The 24,356-nt window shown below is 42.2% G+C and overlaps 1 protein-coding gene across 3 annotated transcripts in view; it reads right to left on the bottom strand.

Annotated features, from left to right (window-relative positions):
- LOC106580171 (glutamate receptor ionotropic, delta-2) overlaps positions 1-24,356 on the bottom strand; it is a 605,308-nt gene that overhangs the window by 507,809 nt on the left and 73,143 nt on the right. For all 3 annotated transcript variants that reach the window (XR_001322822.2, XM_045704300.1, XM_014160933.2), the window contains exon 2: positions 19,046-19,201. Coding sequence is in view for 2 of the 3 variants with exons in the window: in XM_045704300.1 (XP_045560256.1) it covers positions 19,046-19,201 (156 nt within the window). In the remaining variant the exon portion in view is untranslated. The remainder of the gene's footprint in view (positions 1-19,045; positions 19,202-24,356) is intronic.

The following is a 24,356-nucleotide window of genomic DNA, read 5'->3' as shown; positions in this document are numbered from 1 at the left end:
GCCCATGTTGACTCCAATGCTTCCCACATTTGTGTCAAGTTAGCTGGATGTCCTTCGGGTAGTGGGCCATTCTTGATACACATGGGAAATGATTGAGCATGAAAAACACAGCAGCGTTGCAGTTCTTGAAACCGATGCGCCTGGCACCTACTACCATACCCCGTTCAAAGGCACTTAAATATTTTGTCTTGCCCATTCACCCTCTGAATGGCACACATTCACAAGCCACGTCTCAATTGTCTCAAGGCTTAAAAAAATCATTCTTTAACCTGTCTCCTCCCATTCAATAAGGGATCGTGACATCAATAAGGGATCGTAGCTTTCACCTGGATTCACCTGGTAAGTCTGTTTTAACGTTTTGTACACTCAGTGTCTGTCATCTACTTTATTGTAATAACCTTTATAGATTCCCAACAGATAGTACAGACTATACCTTACTCACAGGAACATTTGATTTCAGCCAACATCTCCAAAAAGACTGTCAACAGAGGGATAGATACTGGTTCACAGTGACAGCAGTACACTCACACACACGCCATTCCCAAGCTGCTCTTCTGCCTCTCTAATCCAAGCCTCCTCTCCCCTCCTCTCCTTGGTCCTTATCCCTGACCCCAATCCCCTTCTCACCTCGCTCCACCTCCCTCTTGAGGTTTCCTGCTAAAAGCCGTAAAAAAGGGAGCAAATTGGTCTGTACTGTCCAAAAACAATGCCAAGCTAGACGAGAGAATGAGTAAAAAGGCCTGTCAAGATCTTTGGTTTACAAGAAAACTCTTCAGGAATAGCGGGAGTGTTGCCGCTTCACCGGGCGGATGGCGAGGGCCTAATGGTGGTTCGCCAGTGGGATGACGGGGTTATACGAAAACATGGGCACATGGGGCTATTTTGTTCTAGCACGGTTTCGCCCTACAACAGAGACGTGTGAAAATGTTGACCAACTCAAAAATGTATTATCAAGCCATTTCTTTTATTTGGGGTAATGCAAAATATATACATTGACGGAGGGAGGAGAGGGTTTTCTAGTTGCAAGAAACTGTCAAACTTATCATTGAAGAGGGAAAGGTTTCATACTTCTTCTCTCGTCATGTGTAAGGTCAGACATCAAAAACAAGCATGCTTGACGTAATCTGGGTGAAATTCTCTCTGGGGTATTCAAATTTTTTAAGGCCATCTCAAGTACAGTGTGTTATTCGTACAAATTCAATGATCAAACCCTATTCGTCTGACATATTCCCTGCTCAGAAACCCTCATGCCATATGAAGGGCAACTGAGGTTCATTCCTATTACTTGGCAGTTGAAGGTTTTCATTAAAGCTCATCACACCTCTCTCCCTGTTCACCCGCTGACCCTCCCAGGGCCCAGAGGAACAGAGGAGAAGTGAATGTCAGATAACGAGTGCAAACTTACAGGGATTCTTCTTTTTATCATCTATTCAGGTGTAATTTACAGCCCCGGTGTCAGTGAGATCACAGAGTTAACTCAGACCGCTGACTGACAGGCCGTCCCAGACGTCAACACCTGGGGGTTCTAATCGCTGCCATGGTGATGGATGATCACTAGTTAGTTGTCACTAAGGGGATGAGAGATCTGAAAAAGGGAGGAGAGGAAACGAGGGGAGGAGGTGGGGAGACATGTCCTCCATTCAACAGAGAACTAAGAAGTATGGTGGGTGTTTGCCATAGACACAAGGACAGAATCACACAATGCAAATATTAACCATGAATCAACATTCACATAACCAAAGAGGCCTTCCAATCACTTCCACAGAGGTCAAGAAATGAATAGAGTCCAACTCTCCAACCTATTGGTAACAGTGTTGGGGGAGGAAGGAGTGGCCTGGCCCTGAGAATCCACCATTGCACTCACTACCTCTTCTGGAATATTTTTTACACAATGATCAATAGGGAGAAGAATGTTTGGCATGGATCATTGTTGAGGTTCTCACTCTGGACCCGCCCCTTCCGACCACTGCGGTCGGTGCAGATTGGATTGATCGAGGGCCAACATGGGACCTGGAAGTAGTATCCTCCCCTCCCCAGCCAGGTGCCCTGGGGAAGAGGGGCTTTCACACCTCCAGTAAAGCCTGTCTGTGGCTGTCTGTGTGGGCCAGCTCCAAACACACTCAATGTCTGGAGAGAGGAAGTCATCGCACCCAGGCGCTGCCATTGAAGAAAATACAGACAAATATGTCTGTGTGAGAATCGGTGAGGGCGCTTTTCAAAAAGAGGAAGGCCGAAAACATTACCATCCTGAATGTGATTCAAATCAATATGATGGGAGTAGCAGTAGGCTGATTTGTATTCCGCGTCTACACGGAGAAGGTGGGGGCCCAGTGCCGCTTACCACAATCAGGTTCCCTCTGAAGAAAAGGTCTGGTTGGCTGGTCAGGAGCAACTCATTCTCCCTCTCACAGCAGCTCGGGAAGATCAGGACCGAAAAGTGTCATTATGGTGACAGGTTGCATTGGGGTGATTCTGAAAGACTAAGATTGAGGTTAAAGAGGAAATATGTTAAATAAATTAAAGTGATTATTACTACTCTGGCTGTGCATTGTGGGAAGGCATTTTCAGAACCAGAGGCCAAGCTCTTCCTTTCAGAGGACTGAAAGCTGTGTCTGTGCTTCGGACAATTACCACAGGGGAGGTAGAGAGTACTACACACACACACACACACACACACACACACACACAGGAAAGACGGGAAAGACGGGGCGATGGAGAAAGTGTGGTTTGATTATCAGATTATTTATTAATGTTCAGGCTTTAAATATAGTTTAGAAAAAAGCTGTGTTCTAAAGTCTTTTCATCTTGGCATGCTGAATGCTTACCGAGCTGTACGGACCAGTTAAGGGAGATTCTGATGTCAACCAAAACATTAAAACAGGGAAAGCTTTTTTGGCCGGTCCTTGCACCATATTTTATAGAGACTATAAAACACAAGTAATAAAGTACTGGCTTTTTTAGCTCGCCTCAGTCTCATTGTTTCTGGGCAGCTTATTCATTTATTGACCAATTTGGCCTGTCAAATTTCCCTCTTCCAACAAAAGAGTTAGATGGGTGGATTATTTGCAGTTTATTTCTTTAGTGAATGAGAGGTGGGATGCTGCAGTGCTTGGCAGATCATAGTGTCACAACAGCAGCCTGTGTAAAGTATGAATCATTAAAGTGGCTGGTAAGACACATCAATCCTGGACATCCCACATTAAAAAAATACTACAGTTTACTATTTCTAATTTGTATCGGGGCCACCATGGCAATTTCTTAAATATACAGTACAAGTCAAAAGGTTGGACACACCTACTCATTCAAGGGTTTTTCTTTATTTTATACAATAAATATGCTGAAATGACAATATCAATGGAGTCATTGCAAATCAACTTGTGCCACCTGTGTAGCCTACCTGGAGCTGGCAAACTTCTATTTATTGTTGTTGTAGCCTTGTGTTATTATGCAATTAGAGACAGCAGTGGGGTCAAACTGTAGAACCCAGTTCCTACATTTGAATATAAAAATAGATTTTTTCAAACAAAATTACACTCTATTTTTTCTCTGGGACCCTCAGGATGACAAATCAGAGCAAGATTACTGAATGTAAGTAAATTCTGCAAAAAAAAGAAACGGCCCTTTTTCAGGACCCTGTCTTTCAAAGATAATTTGTAAAAATCCAAATAACTTCACAGATCTTCACTATAAAGGGTTTAAACACTGTTTCCCATGCTTGTTCAATGAACCATAAACAATTAATGAAAATGCACCTGTGGAACGGTCATTAAGACACTAACAGCTTACAGATGGTAGGCAATTAAGGTCACAGTTATGAAACCTTAGGACACTAAAGAGGACTTTCTACTGACTGAAAAACACCAAAAGAAAGATGCCCAGGATCCCTGCTCATCTACGTGAACGTGCCTTAGGCATGCTGCAAGGAGGAATGAGGACTGCAGATGTGGCCAGGGCAATAAATTGCAATGTCCGTACTGTGAGACGCCTAAGACAGCGCTACAGAGAGACAGGACGGACAGCTGATCGTACTCGCAGTGGCAGACCACGTGTAACAACACCGGCACAGGATCGGTACATCTGAACAACACACCTGCGGGACAGGTACAGGATGGCAACAACAACTGCCCGAGTTACACCAGGAACGCACAATCCCTCCATCAGTGCTCAGAGGCTGGACTGAGGGCTTGTAGGCCTGTTGTAAGGCAGGTCCTTACAACGTTGCCTATGGGCACAATCCCACCGTCACTGGACCACAGGACTGGCAAAAAGTGCTCTTCACTGACGAGTCGCAGTTTTGTCTCACCAGGGGTGATGGTTGGATTCGAGTTTATCATCGAAGGAATGAGCGTTACACAGAGGCCTGTACTCTGGAGCGGGATCGATTTGGAGGTGGAGGGTCCGTCATGGTCTGGGGCTGTGTGTCAGAGCATTATCGGACTGAGCTTGTTGTCATTGCAGGCAATCTCAATGCTGTGCGTTACAGGGAAGACATCCTCCTCCCTCATGTGGTACCCTTCCTGTAGGCTCATCCTGACATGACCCTCCAGCATGACAATGCCACCAGCTATACTGCTTATTCTGTGCGTGATTTCCTGAAATACAGGTATGTCAGTGTTCTGCCATGGCCAGGAAAGACCCCGGATCTCAATCCCATTGAACACGTCTGGGACCTGTTGGATCGGAGGGTGAGGACTAGGGCCATTCCCCCCCAGAAATGTCCGGGAACTTGCAGGTTCCTTGGTGGAAGAGTGGGGTAAGATCGCACAGCATGAACTGGCAAATCTGATGCAGTCCATGAGGAGGAGATGCACTGCAGTACTTAATATCTGGTGTGGCCACCAGCTGCATTGACTGTTACTTTTCATTTTGACCCCCATTTGTTCAGGGACACATTATTCCATTTCTGTTAGTCACATGTCTGTGGAACTTGTTCAGTTTATGTCTCAGTTGTTGAATCTTGTTATGTTCATACAAATATTTACACATGTTAAGTTTGCTGAAAATAAACGCAGCTGACAGTGAGAGGACGTTTCTTTTTTTGCTGAGTTTACATTATTTATCTTCAGTGGTGAATGTTTCAAACTAGTTGCCGTGATAAAAGGGTTTGGTTGTTGTGCATTATCCTCAAACAATAGCATGGTATTTTTTTCTGTAATAGCTACTGTAAATCGGAGTATTGCAGTTAGATTAACAAGAATTTAAGCTTTCTGCCCATATAAGACATGTCAATGTCCTGGAAAGTTGGCTGTTGTATACAACGTTTTCTAGTCACATTATCACATAATGAGCAACAACCGTCCCGATTTAGGGACACCAATTCCGTAGAGGTTAATAAAGAGGAATGATCTTTTCTCTTGTCACATATTCAAATTCCTTTATTAGTCACATTAGCTCGCAATAATTATTATTTTGATGGAAAACCAAATTTTGCTTTATAGGTGATTAGAAGTTAAATCGAGATTCCTTTGCTATAAGGTTCTGGAATAAGGGTTGAATGGCCCAGCCAGAGCGCGGACTTGAACCCGATCGAAGATCTCTGGAGAGACCTGAAAATAGCTGTGCAGAGATGATCCCATCCAACCTGACAGAGCTTGAGAGGATCTGCAGAGGTGAATGGGAGAAACTTCCCAAATACAGGTGTGCCAAGCTTGTAGCGTCATACCCAAGAAGACTCGAGGCTGTAATAGCTGCCAAAGATGCTTCAACAAAGTACTGAGGCTGAATAGTTATGCAAATGTGATATTTCAGTAAATTTTTTATAAATTTGCAAAAAAATATAGAAATCAGCTTTTGCTTTGTCATTATGGGGTTGTGTGTAGATTGATAAGGGAAAACAACTATTTAATTAATTTTAGAGTACAGCTGTAACAAAACAAAATGTAGAAAAAGTGAAGGCGTCTGAATACTTTACGAATTCACTGTATACTATTATTTTTTAAATACTACATTATCCTGTTAGGGCTAGGGGGCAGTATTGACACGGCTGGATAAAAACGTACCCGATTTAATCTGGTTACTACTCCTGCCCACTAACTAGAATATGCATATAATTATTGGCTTTGGATAGAAAATACTCCAAAGTTTTTAAAACTGTTTGAATGGTGTCTGTGAGTATAACAGAACTCAAATGGCAGGTCAAAACCTGAGAGATTCCTTTACAGGAAGTGTCTGAGCATTTATTGTCTTTCTTTGACATCTCATTCCATTACAAAGGATCTCTGCGGTAACGTGACACTTCCCACGGCTCCAATAGGCTCTCAGAGCCTGGGAAAAACCTGAATGTCGTCATTCCAGCCCCAGGCTGAAACACATTATCGCCTTTCTCAAGTGGCCGATCAAGGGACTGTGGGCTTAGGCGCGTGCACTGGCCGCCCCCGTCTTTGTGATTTTTCCTCTGTTTACCGAAAAGGAGATTCCCGGTCGGAATATTATCGCTTTTTTACGAGATAAATTGCATAAAAATTGATTTTAAACAGCGGTTGACATGCTTCGAAGTACGGTAATGGAATATTTATAAATTTTTTGTCACGAATTGCGCCATGCGCGCGACCCTGATTTACCATTTCGGATAGTTTCTGGAACGCACGAACAAAACGCCGCTATTCGGATATAACGATGGATTATTTTGGACCAAACCAACATTTGTTATTGAAGTAGAAGTCCTGGGAGTACATTCTGACGAAGACAACAAAGGTAATAACATTTTTGTTATAGTAAATCTGATTTTGGTGAAGGCTAAACTTGCCGGGTGTCTAAATAGCTAGCCCGTGATGGCTGGGCTATGTACTTAGAATATTGCAAAATGTGCTTTCACCAAAAAGCTATTTTAGAATCGGACATATCGAGTGCATAGAGGAGTTCTGTATCTATAATTCTTAAAATAATTGTTATGCTTTTTGTGAACGTTTATCGTGAGTAATTTAGTAAATTGTTAGTTCTGAAATTGCTAGTTCTGAACGTCACATGCTAATGTAAAAAGCTGGTTTTTGATATAAATATGAACATGATTGAACAAAACATGCATGTATTGTATAACATAATGTCCTAGGGTTGTCATCTGATGAAGATCATCAAAGGTTAGTGCTGCATTTAGCTGTCTTCTGGGTTTTTGTGACATTATATGCTAGCTTGAAAAATGGGTGTCTGATTATTTCTGGCTGGGTACTCTGCTGACATAATCTAATGTTTTGCTTTCGTTGTAAAGCCTTTTTGAAATCGGACAGTGTGGTTAGATTAACGAGAGTCTTGTCTTTAAATAGCTGTAAAATAGTCATATGTTTGAGAAATTGAAGTAATAGGATTTTTAAGGTATTTGAAAATCGCGCCACTGGATTACACTGGCTGTTACGTAGGTGGGACGATTACGTCCCGCCTAGCCCATAGAGGTTAAACTACAGTGAATACTAAGGTCCGCAAAACCACTACACTGAATACTATAGTATTCCTACCATAGTATACACCATATTATTTTTTCATGTGGGATGGGACTAATGGGGAAAGTGAACAAACAAAATCTGCTTACTGTGTATGTGCCCCTTTTTCTCCCCAATTGGTAGTTACAGTTTATGTCTCATCGCGGCAACTCCCGTTCGGACTCAGGAGAGGTGAAGGTCGAGAGCCGTGCGTCCTCCAAAACACAACCCAACCAAGCTGCATTGCTTCTTGATACAATGCCCAGAAGCCAGCCACACAAATGTGTCAGAAGAAACACCGTACACTTGGCGACCGTGTCAGCGTACACTGCGCCCGGCCCACCACAGGAGTCACTAGTGCACAATGGGACAAGGACATCCCTGCTGGGCCAATTGTGCGCCACCCCATGGGTCTCAAGATGGCAGCCGGATACGACAGAGCCTGGACTCGAACCAGGATCTCTAGTGGCACAGCTAGCACTGCGATGCAGTGTCTTAGACCACTGTGCTACTCAGGAGGCATACTGTATATGTTTTTAATTTGAACGTATACTGTATGTTTGTATTGTCATCATTGATGATTATGTTTGTTTATGATTATGTCATCATATTGGGCTCTGCAGCTTTGCCGGGAACCAATAAAGGAGGGTCTTTGTGGTTAGGGGGAAGCTCTGCCAGGCTAAGTCCTGCAGACAACGCCACAGTAGAAGCCATAACACCACACGGCGTGAGCAGGAAACCACTGCGCTCAATAGAGATGTAGCCTACTGCAGCACGCTGCCTCGTAAACATTCATAACTAAAGGAGCTTTTGTCCATCATTTCTGGGAAAACTTGCCAGGTTCACATTGAGGGGTTGCCAGACATGCCATTCTGGGGGCCAAGTCCCTCTGAGGAGCCAACGGGCCCCAGCAGAAGGGTTTCACCCAGCTGTCAGCTGCAGAATGCTATCATATTGCCACTTTATAACAAATGACAGCCTCACCACTGGAAATGCCCCCCATTGATTAGAGTCTGGATAATTGGATTGTGGCGATAAAGCTGAATGCTGGCATTTAGAAGGAAGCCTTTTAGGATATCAGGCTGACCGAGGCACAGCTAAGGACAGGGGGGAGGATAGGTGATGGAGGGATGGGAGAAAGATGACTCACATGAAATGGTCTTATGCATCACATTGCTTAGTAAGCTGAGACTATACTGTAGATTCCTTTGAGGGGGGTCACATAACATAATTACTAAATAAAAATATTACAATATCACTGACCATCTGGTACAACATTTACATTTTAATGATCTGAACTTGTGTGTGTGTGTGTGTGTGTGTGTGTGTGTGTGCTTGCATGCATGCGTGGAACAGGTGAGAAGCCCGATGGTGCCTCACCTCATCAGATAGCTAACCCTATTGGGTATAGTCCATGTCCCTAGTCAATTATATAAATGGGCTGTATAGAGCAAAGATCTGTTGTCTTAAACTGGGAATGAATCACTGACATGTTCCCTTCCTGTGACCCCCCCCAGCCACGAAAGCAAACAAAAACACAATCCTAACCAACTGTGAACTCTGTATCTTTCATAACTCAGAGTGGCTTCATTGAGCACTAAAATATTGATGTCATTAAATATGCCTGCTCTGGTCAAAAACTCAGCTTGTTTTCTGAAAATCCGGTGAGGAACCCTGCAGAGAGGCTGGAGAATGAGACATGCGGATATCTGCAGAGGCTTTTTATCGTATAACCAAATATGAAAACACATAGACTCATTGATTGCTCTAAGTGTCTACTGTTGCTTCCTGTCCCATTGTATTCCAATCAAAATCACAATCCTCCCCACAATCCTCCCCATCCTGGCTGTTCACTACAAAAAAAGCTCAAACATGAAGATATTCATCTCACTCCATTTATTTAATTTCTATGATGTCTGTCTTGCCTAGGGTTGCAATCAAGTGTATATTACGGGAAACCTTCAAAGTTTTCCAGTAAACTACCAGAATGTTGGTAACTTTCAAGGATTTGATGTAATTTATCACAAGGCATCTAGTAGCCCTTTTGGGTACTTGAGATTATCAAAAGTGTCTGTAATTATCTCTGGCCCATGTAAAATATATATATAAAAAAAAACAAATAAGATTATTTTTTAAGAAAAAAGTGTAAAACATGATCCTAAATATAAACCATCAACTTAGTTAGTACCATTAGTGTTTAGCTTTTTACACTCGTACCCATATAGGGGTTCAAAACAGCAGATTTGGACACTGATAAACACCTAAATTGGAACACAGTGGCTGTACAGTAACATGCTATACAAGGTGTTAGAATTCAAGGTCTGCTTCACAGTGCAGTATTGGCTTTGACTGACAGTGGTTCTGAACTTGAACACTGCGAGCGATAAAAAAGTTGTCACCAGCTAATTGGCCAACTTGTTCAAATTGTTTGTAGTCTGAGTGAGGGAAATCCTGTAAATAAAGCGGACTCGATGTATTTCGAAAGGTGAGATGTTGAGGATTATAATAACTGTGACTTTGATGTCATACAAGCAAGACAAACACCCATTACTTCACATTTCCAAATCATAAAACCCCTGTAATATTCAGTGTTGACGTTTATGATCACTATGTTTGATGTACAAGATGACATGGTGTCATACCCTGGATTGTTCTGAACAGAACAAGCCTATCGGCCCAGAAGCGGCCCTCTTCCAGGGGGGGGCGGAACTGTTTGAATTGGCCCGGAATCGAGTGTTGGACTCGGCCCGGAATCAAAATGAATGACTGCCCAGAATCGGCCCAAGTACATTGGGCTGTTCCCGTCTACCGGAATTCAGCCAACATCTTACCAGAATCCCCCCAGAAGCGGCTCGATGCAATTTGAAATAAATGTATTCAACATTTCCAGATTTAGTCATTTTAAATATCACTAATATACATTTTATGCATACAAATTATACCCATCCACATTTAAAAAAAAAAATCATTTTATTTATTTGTTTTTTACCCCCTTTTTGTCATATCCAACTGTCTTGTCGCATCACTGCAAATCCCGTACGGCCTCGGGAGAGGCGAAGGTCGAGGCGATGTGTCGGAGGAAACACCGTACACCTGGTGACTGTGTCAGCATGCATACGCCTGGCCCGCCACAGTGCGATGGGACAAAGACACCCCAGCCGGTCAAACCCGCCCCTAATCCAGACGACGCTGGGCCAATTGTTACAGCCTGCACGGGTATCAAACCAGCATATGTAGCAACGCAGTTTGCACTGCGAAGCAGTGTCTTAGACCACTGCGCGACTTGGGAGGCCCCACCCACAAGTTTTATCAATGCTTATCAATTGCCTTGCACAAAGTATCAAAATACTAAAATACTACTTAAATGAAATTCTTTAAGAGTCCTGTTTAACTGTTCATTTTATTTTTTGATCACAGAAACAATGAGAAAATATGTAAAAAATAAATAAATAATGAAATGTTAATTATAGAAAACAGCCCGTGTAATCATCTGCCAGAGAGTAGCCACAATCGCCCCGAGCCTCAAGTAATACATTTGGGCCAGATAACTCACACCGGAATCCGCCCGAGCTCAATCCCTGCATCCAAGCCATAAGTAATACTGACGACGGCCGAGTCTGACTCTCAGCCGAATGCCCCGACTCTTAGACGGAAATGGCCCAGATCCACTGTGCTAGCTGGGATGTTTGTCGTATTGTGAAGAAATTTGGCGGGGAAAACGTACCTGAATGCACTCATGACTCTATTCTATGCACACTAAAATTGCGATCTGCTTCTCTGAATTGACTTGTGAAAGCCTAACACTGTAAGATCATATTTTGTAACTTAGCCAGCCATGTTAGCAATAGAACAAGCTTTCAAATGATGCCCACCTGACCAGATTGTGTCAATGGACCGTTTTTGGAAAGCGTAAACAACAACAGTAATTATGTGATGGCTGGATGCAGGGCTGTGTTTCAAAAACAACTATAAGTCTGCTTGATCTAGTTCCTCAACAGCACATCAAGGAGAGCTCAAAATAGCACCTTAAAGTTGAAGACTCTTCTATGAGTCAAAAACGTGCATTGAAATTGCGTAGGAATTGTGCACACTTTGGAGAATTATGTGGCCACTTGCAGACGATATACCTCTCACTCAAACCCTTTTTTGTCTTACGTTGCACATACCCCAAATACTGAGTATTGTCAGATTTTGTTATCAACAAATACGGCAGAAAGTACAGTAAATATCAAATGCACATAATATCAACTGTAATGTTTGGATTCAGTCTAATAATTGCCCCATAATCTCCAAACTGTTCCCTTTTGATTGCTCTGCATGTGCATATGCTTTCCATATTTCTTCTGTAAGAAACATTTCAATGTAGCTCTATCCATATAGGCCAATTCCCACGAGTGTAAGGACTAATATGAGGGTTTCAGCATGAAATATCCTTTATTTTTTTATGTTTTTTATTTTACTATGTCAATATGTCGTTGTTGTAAAAGTTTTGGCTCCAAACTGGTGACGGTCGTGTAAAAAGCCAATTGTTGGAGTTGATGCAGAGTTAATTGAAAATAATTCCATTGTTGATTAGATGCTTTTTTCATTAATTAAGCTATTTTCTATTGAACCATATGGTCTATCCACTAGAAACTCATGGACAATATATGGACACAGATATAAAACAAATTATACTATAAATGAATACAGATTTGTTTTGTTATTCAAGCATAAATTACCAAAATTACCATAGATTGCCATAGGTTATCTCTTACCAAAATTACAGAAGATTCCAGTAACTTTGGTAAATTACCGGTAGCTTTGCAACCCTAGTTTCGCCTCATTATCACCTTTGCATCATAGTCTTTCAATATTCTTGACACTTTCAACAAAATCGTGGGTATGGCACAACTTTGCTACAGAGCAGCATGTCATTAAACTAGATTATTTTACCTGTCTGTCAGTCATACAGCATTTCACCCTTCTTTTCCTCAAAAGTCACTCGCTCTCCCAAGAAGACTTTGTAGACTTGCCTTGCTAAGCCCTATCCACCTCAGTCTCAGCCACAGCTCCCTGTGCTGTCAGCTTGGTGTGTTACTGTGGAGACACGGAGTGGGAATCGTTACTTATCGCTACATCTGAGAGCAGAAGACAAGAAGACTAGAACTCACAAGCAGCCTCCATGAGCGAAAAGCTCCCCTTCCACACACCCCTTGTGCTGTTATCCAATTACAGTCCCCCTTACTGCTTTAATCAATATGAGCCGTGAACACACGCACATCTACCTGTTCACTAATTAATCTGGTTATGGTGGGAGATGATGAGATATAGCGCAGTGTCTAAACATAAGTGGCAGCAGCATACCTTTCACAATTAACCGTGTTTCACATGCAAAGCAATGAGAACAGGCTGTGCCTGGTTACTTTAGCACACACCCGCTCTCCATAGAATTTTAGAACCAGTGTCACGTCCTGACCCTTGTAAGATGTCATTTTCTATAGTAGAGTAGGTCAGGGCGTAACAGGGGGTGTTTTTGGGTGGTTTTCTATGTTTTCTATTTCTGTTATATTCTAGGTTTCTATTTCTATGTTGGTTTTTTTGGGGTTGATCTCCAATTGGAGGCAGCTGGTCCTCGTTGCCTCTAATTGCAGGTCATATTTAAGTTGGGTTTTTTTTCTATTGTGTTTGTGGGTAGTTGTTCTCTGTTTAGTTGTATGTTGCCTGACGGAACTGTTTGCTGTCGTTTTGCTTCTTTGCAAAGTGTTCCGCTTTTCATTAAAGAATAATTATGAGCACTCAACACGCCGCACCTTGGTCCCCTCTATACGACGCACGTTACAACCAGATGCAAAATGCTCCAAAGACCCCTTCCAAAGCTGAAGCGGTACTACACAGAGATGGGTGAGAAGGAACATCTCTACAAGCTCTCGGGCGGCTCGGGCTCCAGCTGCAGGGATGGTTAAAAGAGGACTGATGTTGATGTTGAGAACATTGCCTTGATCTCCCCTCACCTTCAAATCCCTGTGTACGATCCTGGCAAATAATCCCTGCAATCTAGATAATAATAAATATCTGGCTTAAAGAAGTCCTCTCTGTGTGTTTGTCCTTATTAATGTGAACAGTAATGGGTAGTGCCTGCAAGAATCCCCTTGTAGAGGACAAAACAAAGTGTGCTTATACGTAGCGTTATAGATTCCTTGTTAATGGTGGGATTGAAGTTCAGGGGCCTGTTGTCAGGCTAACTTTGTTTGAACTCAGCTCCATCATTCATTGAATCACATGGCTCATTCAACACAAAACCCACTGATATTGCCAACTACTTTAATGATTTTTTCATTGGCAAGATTAGAAAACGTAGACATGACATGCCAACAACTAATTCTGAACCTACACATCCATGCATAACTGACCAAATTATGAAAGACAAGCATTGTCATTTTGAATTCCTTGAAGCAAGTGTGGAAGAGGTGAAAAAATGGTCTATCAACAATGACAAGTCACCTGGGTCTGACAACTTGGATAGAAAATTACAGAGGATGATAGCGAACGATATTGCCACTCCTATTTGCCATCTTTTCAATTTAAGCCTACAGGAAAGTGTGTGCACTCAGGCCTATAGGGAAGCAAAAGCCATTCCGCTTGCCAAGAATAGCAAAGCAACCTTTACTGGCTCAAACAGCCAACCAATCATTATGTTACCACTGTTAGTAAACTTTTGGAAAAAATTATGTTTGACCAGATACAATGCTTTTTCACAGTAACAAATGAACAAAATATTTTTAGCATGCTTATAGGGAAAGGCATTCAATATGTACAGCACTTTAAACAAATGACTGATGATTGGCTGAGAGAAATTGATAATAAAAAGCTGCTTTGTTAGCCTTTAGTGCAGCTTTTGATATTATCGATCATCATTTGCTGCTGGAAAAACACATGTGTTGTGGCTTTACATTCCCTGCGATATTGTGGATCGAGAGCTGCCTGTCTAACAGAACACAGAGGGAGTTCTTTTAATGGAAACCTCTCCAACATAATCCAGGTAGAGTCAGGCATTCCCATGGAAGATGTCTAGGCCCCCTACTTTTTTTCCATCTTTACTAATGACCTGCCACTGGCTCTGAGTAAAGCCAGTGTGTCTATGTATGAGGATGACTCAACACTATACATGTCAGCTACTACAGCGACTGAAATGACTGCAACACTTAACAAACAGCTTGGTCAGTTTCAGAATGGGTGGCAAGAAATAAGTTAGTCCTAAATATTTCCAAAACACAAAAGCTAAGTATTTGGGAAAAATCATTCACTAAAACCTAAACCTCAACTAAATATTGTATTGAATAATGTGGAAATTGAGCAAGTTGAGGAAACTAAACTGCTTGGAGTAACCCTGGATTGTAAACTGTCATGGTCAAAATATAATGATGCAACAGTAGCTAAGATGGGGAGATGTCTATCCATAATAAAGCGTTGCTCTGCCTTCTTAACAACACTATCAACAAGGCAGGTCCTACAGGCCCTGGTTTTGTTGCTTGTACCTGGACTGCTATCCAGTCGTGTGGTCAGGTGCCACAAAGAGGGACTTAGGAAAATTACAGTGGGCCAGAACAGGGCAGAACAGCTGGCCCTTAAATGTACACGGAGAGCTAACATTAATAATATGCATGTCAATCTCTCCTGGCTCAAAGTAGAGTATAGATTGACTTCTTCACTACTTGTATGTGAGGAGTGACATGTTGAATGCACCGAGCTGTCTGTTTAAACTACTAGCACACAGATCAGACACCCATGCATACCCCACAAGACATGCCACCAGAGGTCTCTTCACAGTCCCCAAGTCCAGAACAGACTATGGGAGGCGCACAGTACTACATAGAGTCATGACTACATGGAACTCTATTCCACATGAAGTAACTCATGTAAGCAGTAAAATCTAATTAAAAAAAACAGATAAAAATACACCTTGGCAGCAGCTAATGGGCATCCATCATAAATACAAATACTACACACACACACACACACACACACACACACACACACACACACACACACACACACACACACACACACACACACACACACACACACACACAGAAACACACAGAAACACAGACGCGCACAAACACACAAAAGGTGAAAAAGCCCACCATATAGGATGTCGTCTGGCAACCCAACACCGACACAGTGTGTGTATGTATATGTGTGTGTGTGTGTTTGTGTGTGTGTGTGTGTGTCCACATGTGTGTGTGTGTTTGTGTGTGTGTGTGTGTCCACATGTGTGTAAGACAAAAAGATGCTCAGTGACGACATAACACCTCCCAAATGGAGAAGAATTGGACAGGCTTCTTGGCGCCTCTCGTTGCCTTTGTTCCGTCTTTGCTGTTTGAGATGACAACAAGGCGACAGGGCTCCCTTTCTTCCATCCCATTCAAATCCAGCGCCAAGCCTATTACAGGATGTGTTAGACGTACGGGGAGCATTGTAGTGGAGACACTGGGTAAACCAAGGCAGATGGGAGAGGCTAAGTCCTAGGTTTGGAATAAACACTCCTTCATAATGTTATGCCATGGTTTAGCAACAAGTTCTGTCGGTGTGAAAAAGCCAAGTGCTGAGCATTAGCGGTAAGTCACTGCTAAGAGCCATGCTAAGACCTATGTGTAAATAGTATCAGATTCATCAAAGTAGTGTACGTGCCTATGTTTACATGGATGTATGCACATACTATATGTATTACAAACTCAGCCAAAAAAAGAAACGTCCTCTCACTGTCAACTGCATTTATTTTCAGCAAACTTAACATGTGTAAATATTTGTATGAACATAACAATATTCAACAACTGAGACATAAACTGAACAAGTTCCACAGACATGTGACTAACAGAAATTGAATAATGTGTCCCTGAACAAAGGGGGGTCAAAATCAAAAGTAACAGTCAGTATCTGGTGTGGCCACCAGCTGCATTAAGTACTGCAGTGCATCTCCTCTTCGTGGACTGCACCAGATTTGCCAGTTCTTGCTGTGAGATGTTACCCCACTCTTCCACCAAGGCACCTGTAAGTTCCCGGACATTTCTGGGGGGAATGGCCCTAGCCCTCACCCTCCGATCCAACAGGTCCCAGATGTGCTCAATGGGATTGAGGTCGGGGCTCTTCGCTGGCCATGGCAGAACACTGACATACCTGTCTTACAGGAAATCCCGCACAGAACGAGCAGTATAGCTGGTGGCATTGTCATGCTGGAGGGTCATGTCAGGATGAGCCTGCAGGAAGGGTACCACATGAGGGAGGAGGATGTCTTCCCTGTAACGCACAACGTTGAGATTGTCTGCAATGACAACAAGCTCAGTTCAATGATGCTGTGACACACCGCCCCAGACCATGACGGACCCTCCACCTCCAAATCGATCCCGCTCCGGAGTACAGGCCTCGGTGTAACGCTCATTTCTTCGACGATAAACGTGAATCCGACCATCACCTCTGGTGAGACAAAACAACGACTCGTCAGTGAAGAGCACTTTTTGCCAGTCCTGTCTGTTCCAGCAACGATGGGATTGTGCCCATAGGCAACGTTGTTGCTGGTGATGTCTGGTGAGGACCTGCCTTACAACAGGCCTACAAGCCCTCAGTCCAGCCTCTCTCAGCCTATTGCGGAAAGTCTGAGCACTGATGGAGGGATTCTGGCGTTCCTGGTGTAACTCGGCTGTTGTTGTTAGCATCCTGTACCTGTCCCGCGGGTGTGATCTTCGGATGTACCAATCCTGTGCAGGTGTTGTTACACGTGGTCTGCCACTGCGAGGAAGATCAGCTGTCCGTCCTGTCTCCCTGTAGCGCTGTCTTAGGCGTCTCACAGTACGGACATTGCAATTTATTGCCCTGGCCACATCTGCAGTCCTCATTCCTCCTTGCAGCATGCCTAAGGCACGTTCACGCAGATGAGCAGGGACCCTGGGCATCTTTCTTTTGGTGTTTTTCAGAGTCAGTAGAAAGTCCTCTTTAGTGTCCTAAGGTTTCATAACTGTGACCTTAATTGCCTACCACAGGTTCATGTCCACAGGTTCATGTTCATTAATTGTTTATGATTCATTGAACAAGCATGGGAAACAGTGTTTAAATGCTTTACAATGAAGATCTGTGAAGATATTTGGATTTTTACGAATTATCTTTGAAAGACAGGGTCCTGAAAAAGGGACATTTCTTTTTTTGCTGAGTTTATATTCTATATTATGTATTATAACACCAACATGAATCATGCATTGTGATTTTCTGTGCACAGTTATTTGTTTATAAATGAGCAGAGGTGGAAAACAATTATTCTAAATTAAGACCGAGCATAGTCCTGTAATATGTTTTCTTCACATCAATGCATCTACACAAAAAAGTGTGTTCTGATTATATATCACTAAATACATCACTATAATAATTTATCACTCCATAGGCCATGATCAGAAATTAATTAAGAACCCTTTTTAATTAACAAAAGCAAATTGGATTTTATTGTCGTTGTTCGAAGAGCAACAGATAAAAAGGTAGTAACAAAAGATGCTTACAGCAGACCCACCATCATCATTCAGCCAGAACACATGTAATGTATTCAGTAATAGCACTACTCACAATGAGACTTCAAAGACAAGAGAGCATCTCAGGTACAGGTGCTCCAGAGAGGCTTAACAAAAGCCCCAAGTGGTAATAACTATTAGGCTCTTAGACTGCACTAGACTGTACACCTGCCACCATCCACAAATAACCAGTGTCCATTAGCTAAACAGGTTCCAACCAGACTTCTCCTTGTGTTCAGACTTCCCAGGCTAGGGATCTAAAAGGGCCGAGTTGCTACCGGCGACAATATGACATGATGCTAGGAGCTTGTTATGGTAGCAGTTCTTTGATGTCAGAAGGAACCGAAGGGACCTATTTAAAACCCAGAGAAATATGACTCTTTTAGTTGATGTCTGTTCAGTCGAACACAGGTTTTGCTCTGAATTTTATTTTCTGTTATCAATTATCAGTTAATTAAATCATGGAATCATGCTAGAGGAGTTCATTTATATTTTGTGCCACACGTCTCTGCATTTTTTTATCAGATATCTCCCGAGACAAAATGCCATTGACGTTACCAGCTTAATTAATTGGTAGCAACGTTTCAGGTAATGGCAGTATTGAAACATATTTCAGAAATATTGGAAGAATATCAACCAAAATGACGAGCCTTTTTAATAAAGAATGATAATCTTCCCAATCCTAGAGTGCATATCAACAGTGACCGAGAGTATCACTGGTAAAGTACAGTGGAATTCAACAGACACCATTTTCAGAATGGTGCAACTACTGTAACAGTAAAAGAGATTTCCAAAACACAAACCTTTTCTTCGTTTTCTGAGGAACACCTTCAAAACCTAATATACTGCTATTTCAGTTCAGTGTGTCATTGATCAAGGTTTGGTCTGAAAATTGAGGGATTTTCAGATGGATTCATGTGGGTTCCATCTGATATTCTGAAAGGCTGAAGCATATCCACAGAAAAACCATGCAGAGTCGTCGGGGGGAAACAATAGACTTTGTCAGCCACTCCTCTGGCCTCGCTGAGTGTGAGATGGACTGCAGGTGGTGGTTGTAGTGACTGCAGGGCAAGGGCGAGGGCGAGGGCAAGGCCTTACCTTCCTGGACCGCCTGGAAAGGGTTGTTCCCGTCCACAAACTCCACGGAGATGGTGATCTTCTCCGTCTCCAGGATCTCGTTGTTGAGGTTGAGGTCCGCCACAGCCATGCGGAACACCTCGTCATCCTTCCTGGCAGACTCATCAAAGATGGCCCCTTCGGAAAGAGAAAGAAGGGAGGGAGAGAGCAAGAGGGGGGAGAGAGGGAGGAAAGGGGAATGATAAGTGATCATCGTGTCTAAGGAAAGTCTCTTGGGCCTCATACTGTACGTGTGCCTAAACATCAATAGAGCAACAATCCATTTGCTGGGAAATAAGTAAGGTATGCCACAGTCAATGGGTGTATACAATACAGGAACATTCCACCTACATCCTGCAGGAATCCAAATAGAGCCAGTATCTCTTCTTTTGGCCTTGCATTTCCTCTCTGCTTGTTGTCTGCAGCAAATGAGCTAGTAATTGTTTAAAACTGCTCACTGAAGCAATGCTAAATGCATTTTGCTGACCTGCAAATAGTCATCATTTAGAAATAGATTGTGTGTATGATACAGATTGGTGATTCATACAGTAAACTCACCAATTCGGAGCTAGGCTCACATTTTGGGGCCAATTGCGGGTCAGTGTGATTTTTGGTCACCTTCTTCATAGACCTTCACAAAAATTACAGCAAGGTAACATCCTGAGGATCGCAGTAGCCTATGCTATGAACCACGTCAAGCGACAAAGTCAGTCCTTGACGGGCACTGGTGAGTGCCTGTCAAGTTAGACATTCCACTCATTTAGCAACAAAGACACTTTGTAAACGTTTCATCATGTTTGTTCATGTTACTGGCATTTTCAAGCGTCCTACTGCTAGACATGTCCAATCACACGCAAGTTAAGGTTGTTTATTTATATTTGAAGTACATTGGAAGAATCTGAATTGCATACTTCTCGCGTCCTCTCTCCTCTCCTCCTTCTCGAAACCCATTGGAGGAGAAGGCGTCAAACACACGTCGCAAATGTTGCTAATGATTGTTAATGTTCCCTAGCGTTTTCAAGTATATTCCTACTGCTAGACATGTCCCACTGCCTGAAATGTCAGCCTGGTTTGGTGGGATGGACTTTTGCCCTGCCTGGTGACATAACCAGGTGGTAAATTAGTTGATAGACAAATAAGAGAGAGTTCAAAAACTCTATGCCAGTAACAGCTAGTTTTCAGTTTTTCCACTCAGACCTCTCTCAGAATGTCCTAGCAAAATTCTTGCTTGAGAAATTGCTAAGAAGCCATTTCTGTTTCCTTTAACCATTTTTATTTAAACCAGTCACAGTAAGGTAGCCCACTTCATTGTTACCGAGAAATGATTTGATATTGAGATAAAAATGGCTGCATAGGACCTTTAACTTTGGTTATTTAGAATGTAAGGTATATTGTATCGCCAGCCTGTAGGCCTACTCACAACCGCATGTTGTTTGTGGACTAGTTTGGAGAACGAACACGCCTGTGACGTCCACATACACTACCGGTCAAACTTAATAACACATATAGAATCATGAAATAATCAAAAAAGTGTTAATCAAATCAAAATATGTTTTATATTGGAGATTCTTCAAATAGCCACCCTTTCCCCTTGATGACAGCTTTGCACACTCTTGGTATTTTCTCAACCAGCTTCACCTGGAATGCTTTTCCAACAGTCTTGAAGGAGTTCCCACATACGCTGAGCATTTGTTGGCTGCTTTTCCTTCACTCTGCGGTCCAACTCATCCCAAACCATCTCAATTAGGTTGAGGTCGAGTGATTGTGGAGGCCAGGTCATCTGATGCAGCACTCCATCACTCTCCTTCTTGGTCAAATAGCCCTTACACAGGCTGGACGTGTGTTGAGTCATTGTCCTGTTGAAAACAAATGATAGTCTCACTAAGCCCAAACCAGATGGGATGGCGTTTCGCTGCAGAACAAATAACACATTTTCACCGGTCCAATGTCCATTGCTCGTGTTTCTTGGCCCAAGCAAGTCTCTTCTTATTATTGGTGTCCTTTAGTAGTGGTTTCTTTGCAGCAATTCGACCATGAAGGCCTGATTCATGCAGTCTCCTCTGAACAGTTGATGTTGAGATGTGTCTGTTACTTGAACTATGTGAAGCATTTATTTGAGCTGCAATTTCTGAGGCTGGTAATTCTAATGAGCTTATCCTCTGCAGCAGAGGTAACTCTGCGTCTTCCATTCCTGTGGTGGTCCTCATGAGAGCCAGCTTCATCAAAGCGCTTGATGGTTTTTGCGACTGGACTTGAAGAAACTTTCAAAGTTCTTGAAATGTTCCGTATTGACTGACCTTCATGTCTTCGTGTTTCTCTTTGCTTATTTTAGCTGTTCTTGCCATAATATGGACTTGGTCTTTTACCAAATAAGGCTATCTTCTGTATACCCCCCTACCTTGTCACAACACAACCAATTGGCTCAAATGCATTAAGAAGGAAAGAAATTCCACAAGGCACACCTATTCATTGAAATGCATTCCAGGTGACTACCTCATGAAGTTGAGAGAATGCCAAAAGTGTGCAAAGCTGTCAACAAAGCAAAGGGTGGCAATTTGAAGAATCTCAAATATAAAATATATTTTGATTTGTTAAACACTTTTTGGGTTACTACATGATTCCATATGTGTTATTTCATAGTTTTGATGTCTTCACTATTATTCTACAATGTGGAAAATAGTAAAAATATAGAAAAACCCTTGAATGAGTAGGTGTTGTAAAACTTTTGACCAGAAGCGTAGTTAACCAACAGGTTCACGTGCATAGTAATCATAATGTTCCATGTTGAAGGGTGTTTTCCCAATATTTGTTGAATGTTATGAGATCGTGTCCTGATATGTTGAAATTAATTATGTAATGGCCATTGACCTAAATCAGAAATGTTGATTATAGTGAGATATGTTAATTGATGAAATACCTGTTTAGGTGCATTTTGGATTATTCCAGTGTTAGAAGTTGGGCTTTTAACCTGTTCAGATTGCCCATTTCCTGAGAGCTTATTAGGCTAGAGTGATATGTTGTCCCAGGGCTCTCTAACTCAGCTGTGCGAGGAAATATTGACACAAAGTTATAGGTCTGACTAGTTTGAAAATGGTAGCTAGAAGCCAGTAGCTTCGGTGTATCAGCCATTTAGTTTATGTTTGTTATTTTTGTCAGTCAAATGTTTGCCAACGCATCATGTAAATTATATTAATGGTTCCAGCTGTCACAGCTGTTCGAAGGAGCGGACCAAGATGCAGCGTTTTTGTAGTTCCACATATTTATTAAACGTGAAACTGAATGCAAATACAGAAAACTTGAAATACCACAACAACAAACCATGACGCAGGAGGCACATACACACTCACAAAATATAATAACCCACAAACCACATTGAGAAAACTACTTAAATATGATCTCTAATCAGAGGCAAATTAGGATCAGCTGTCTCCAATTAGAGATCAACCCCAAACAATCCAACATAGAAATAGAAAACTAGAATTTAAACATAGAACTAGAAAACATAGATCAGGCCAAAAACACCCCCTGTCACGCCCTGCCCTACACTACTATAGAAAATGACATCTTACTAGGGTCAGGACGTGACACCAGCTTTATTGACCTTTTCTGCACCTGTAAATAAATACCACCATTTTGCACCTGAGGTCCCCTGACTGCTGACGCTTGGCACCCCTGAAAAGACCGTAGGGTCCACTATCTTACAACATCAAGCAACAGCCTGTCCTAAAAAAGACATCCACTGTATGATTGTTCAGTGTGTTGTCTTGTTTTCCTTGCACTGTCTTAAACACCATGCAATATGAACGAGAAAAGACAAACAAACACACAATGCAGCATAAATAAATGGTCAAATAAAAGACATATTCCTTCATCTATTTAAGCTGCATTATTGATGCGACTCAAATGTGGTTCAGGGTGAATCTAAAGAAACATTTCCCACAAAGAGGTCTGATTGAAACAGATCAAAGAATAGAATACCTATCCCTTTGAGAGCGTGGGGCATAGGCCTATACCTTACAGGATGTCATTGAGCCCTCTGTGATGGCGGTGTTATGTCTGACTGGTTGTACATAGTATGGTAAATATACTATTAAATATCAGCGTTTACTGGGATGAAATCAAATGTGAGCTGGTGATCGGTTGTGAAATCGCCTGGTAAAGACAATGCTTTCAAAGCCCTGCAGAACTCTGTCAGACAAGACAAATCTCCCTCCCAACCAACAGCAACGTACTCACTTTGTCTCCAATCCTCCGCAAAAATAATAGCTCTTTTATCTGGGCCCCGGAATTGAGTTGCCATAGAAACAAAACTCAAGGTGGAGACTTCAAAACACGCTTTAAAGCTGCATATCGCACCCGTGGCGGTGTGAAATGCTATAGAGGGGGACAATATTTTCCCTCAATGTCCCTCTAAAGTGGCTGCCTCGCTCTGTTTTATTCCCTTAACTGAAACCATCAGATATTTAAATGGTAGAATAATTCAAACATCTTAATGGAAATAAATTACTGGTGGGGGTTGATTTTAAGGCCTTTCCACCTGTGATTAGTTTTCATTTCGGTGAGTGATTCATGATCCATTGATGATGATTAAGTGCATCGAGCATTTGTACCCATAGAAACATGAATTAGGAATGAGCTCTTCCATATAGATTCATATAATATGATGAATCAAAATAGTATGAATAATCAACGGACAGAGTTTCCAAACACACAAGTTGTCACGACTTCTACCGAAGTCGATGCCTCTCCCCGTTCGGGCGGTGCTTGGCGGTCGACGTCACTGGTCTTCTAGCCATCATTGATCCATTTTTCATTTTCCATTGGTTTTGTCTTGTCTTCCTACACACCTGGTTCCAATCCCATTCATTACATGTTGTGTATTTAACCCTCTGTTTCCCCTCATGTCCTTGTCAGAGATTGTTTGTTGTTATGCTCGTGATATTAGATTGGTTTTGGAGGTTTTGTTTTTATGTTATTAAACTACTCCATTTATACCAAGTTTGATTCTCCTGCCACACACACACACACACACACACACACACACACACACGGCATGACACAAGTGTGCTTTTGAAGGTTGGCATTGGAATCCACTGAATTTAAAATAAATAAATAATAACTTGTTTACTTTCTAATGACCTTCAATCTCAACTTAAATCACTGAGCTTGTTAACATTATGATATTTGCTATCTCTTCATTTGCATCCTAATGTTCCCCAGCTGGGAAATAATGAGTGATTCTACATCTGATCTCAGAGCTGTGACCAGATACGTTATCAAGGGATGGTAGACC

The sequence above is a fragment of the Salmo salar genome, chromosome ssa20 (genome assembly GCF_905237065.1).
Source record: "Salmo salar chromosome ssa20, Ssal_v3.1, whole genome shotgun sequence".
Lineage (NCBI taxonomy): Eukaryota > Metazoa > Chordata > Actinopteri > Salmoniformes > Salmonidae > Salmo > Salmo salar.
This window is presented reverse-complemented; position numbering and strand designations above follow the sequence as displayed.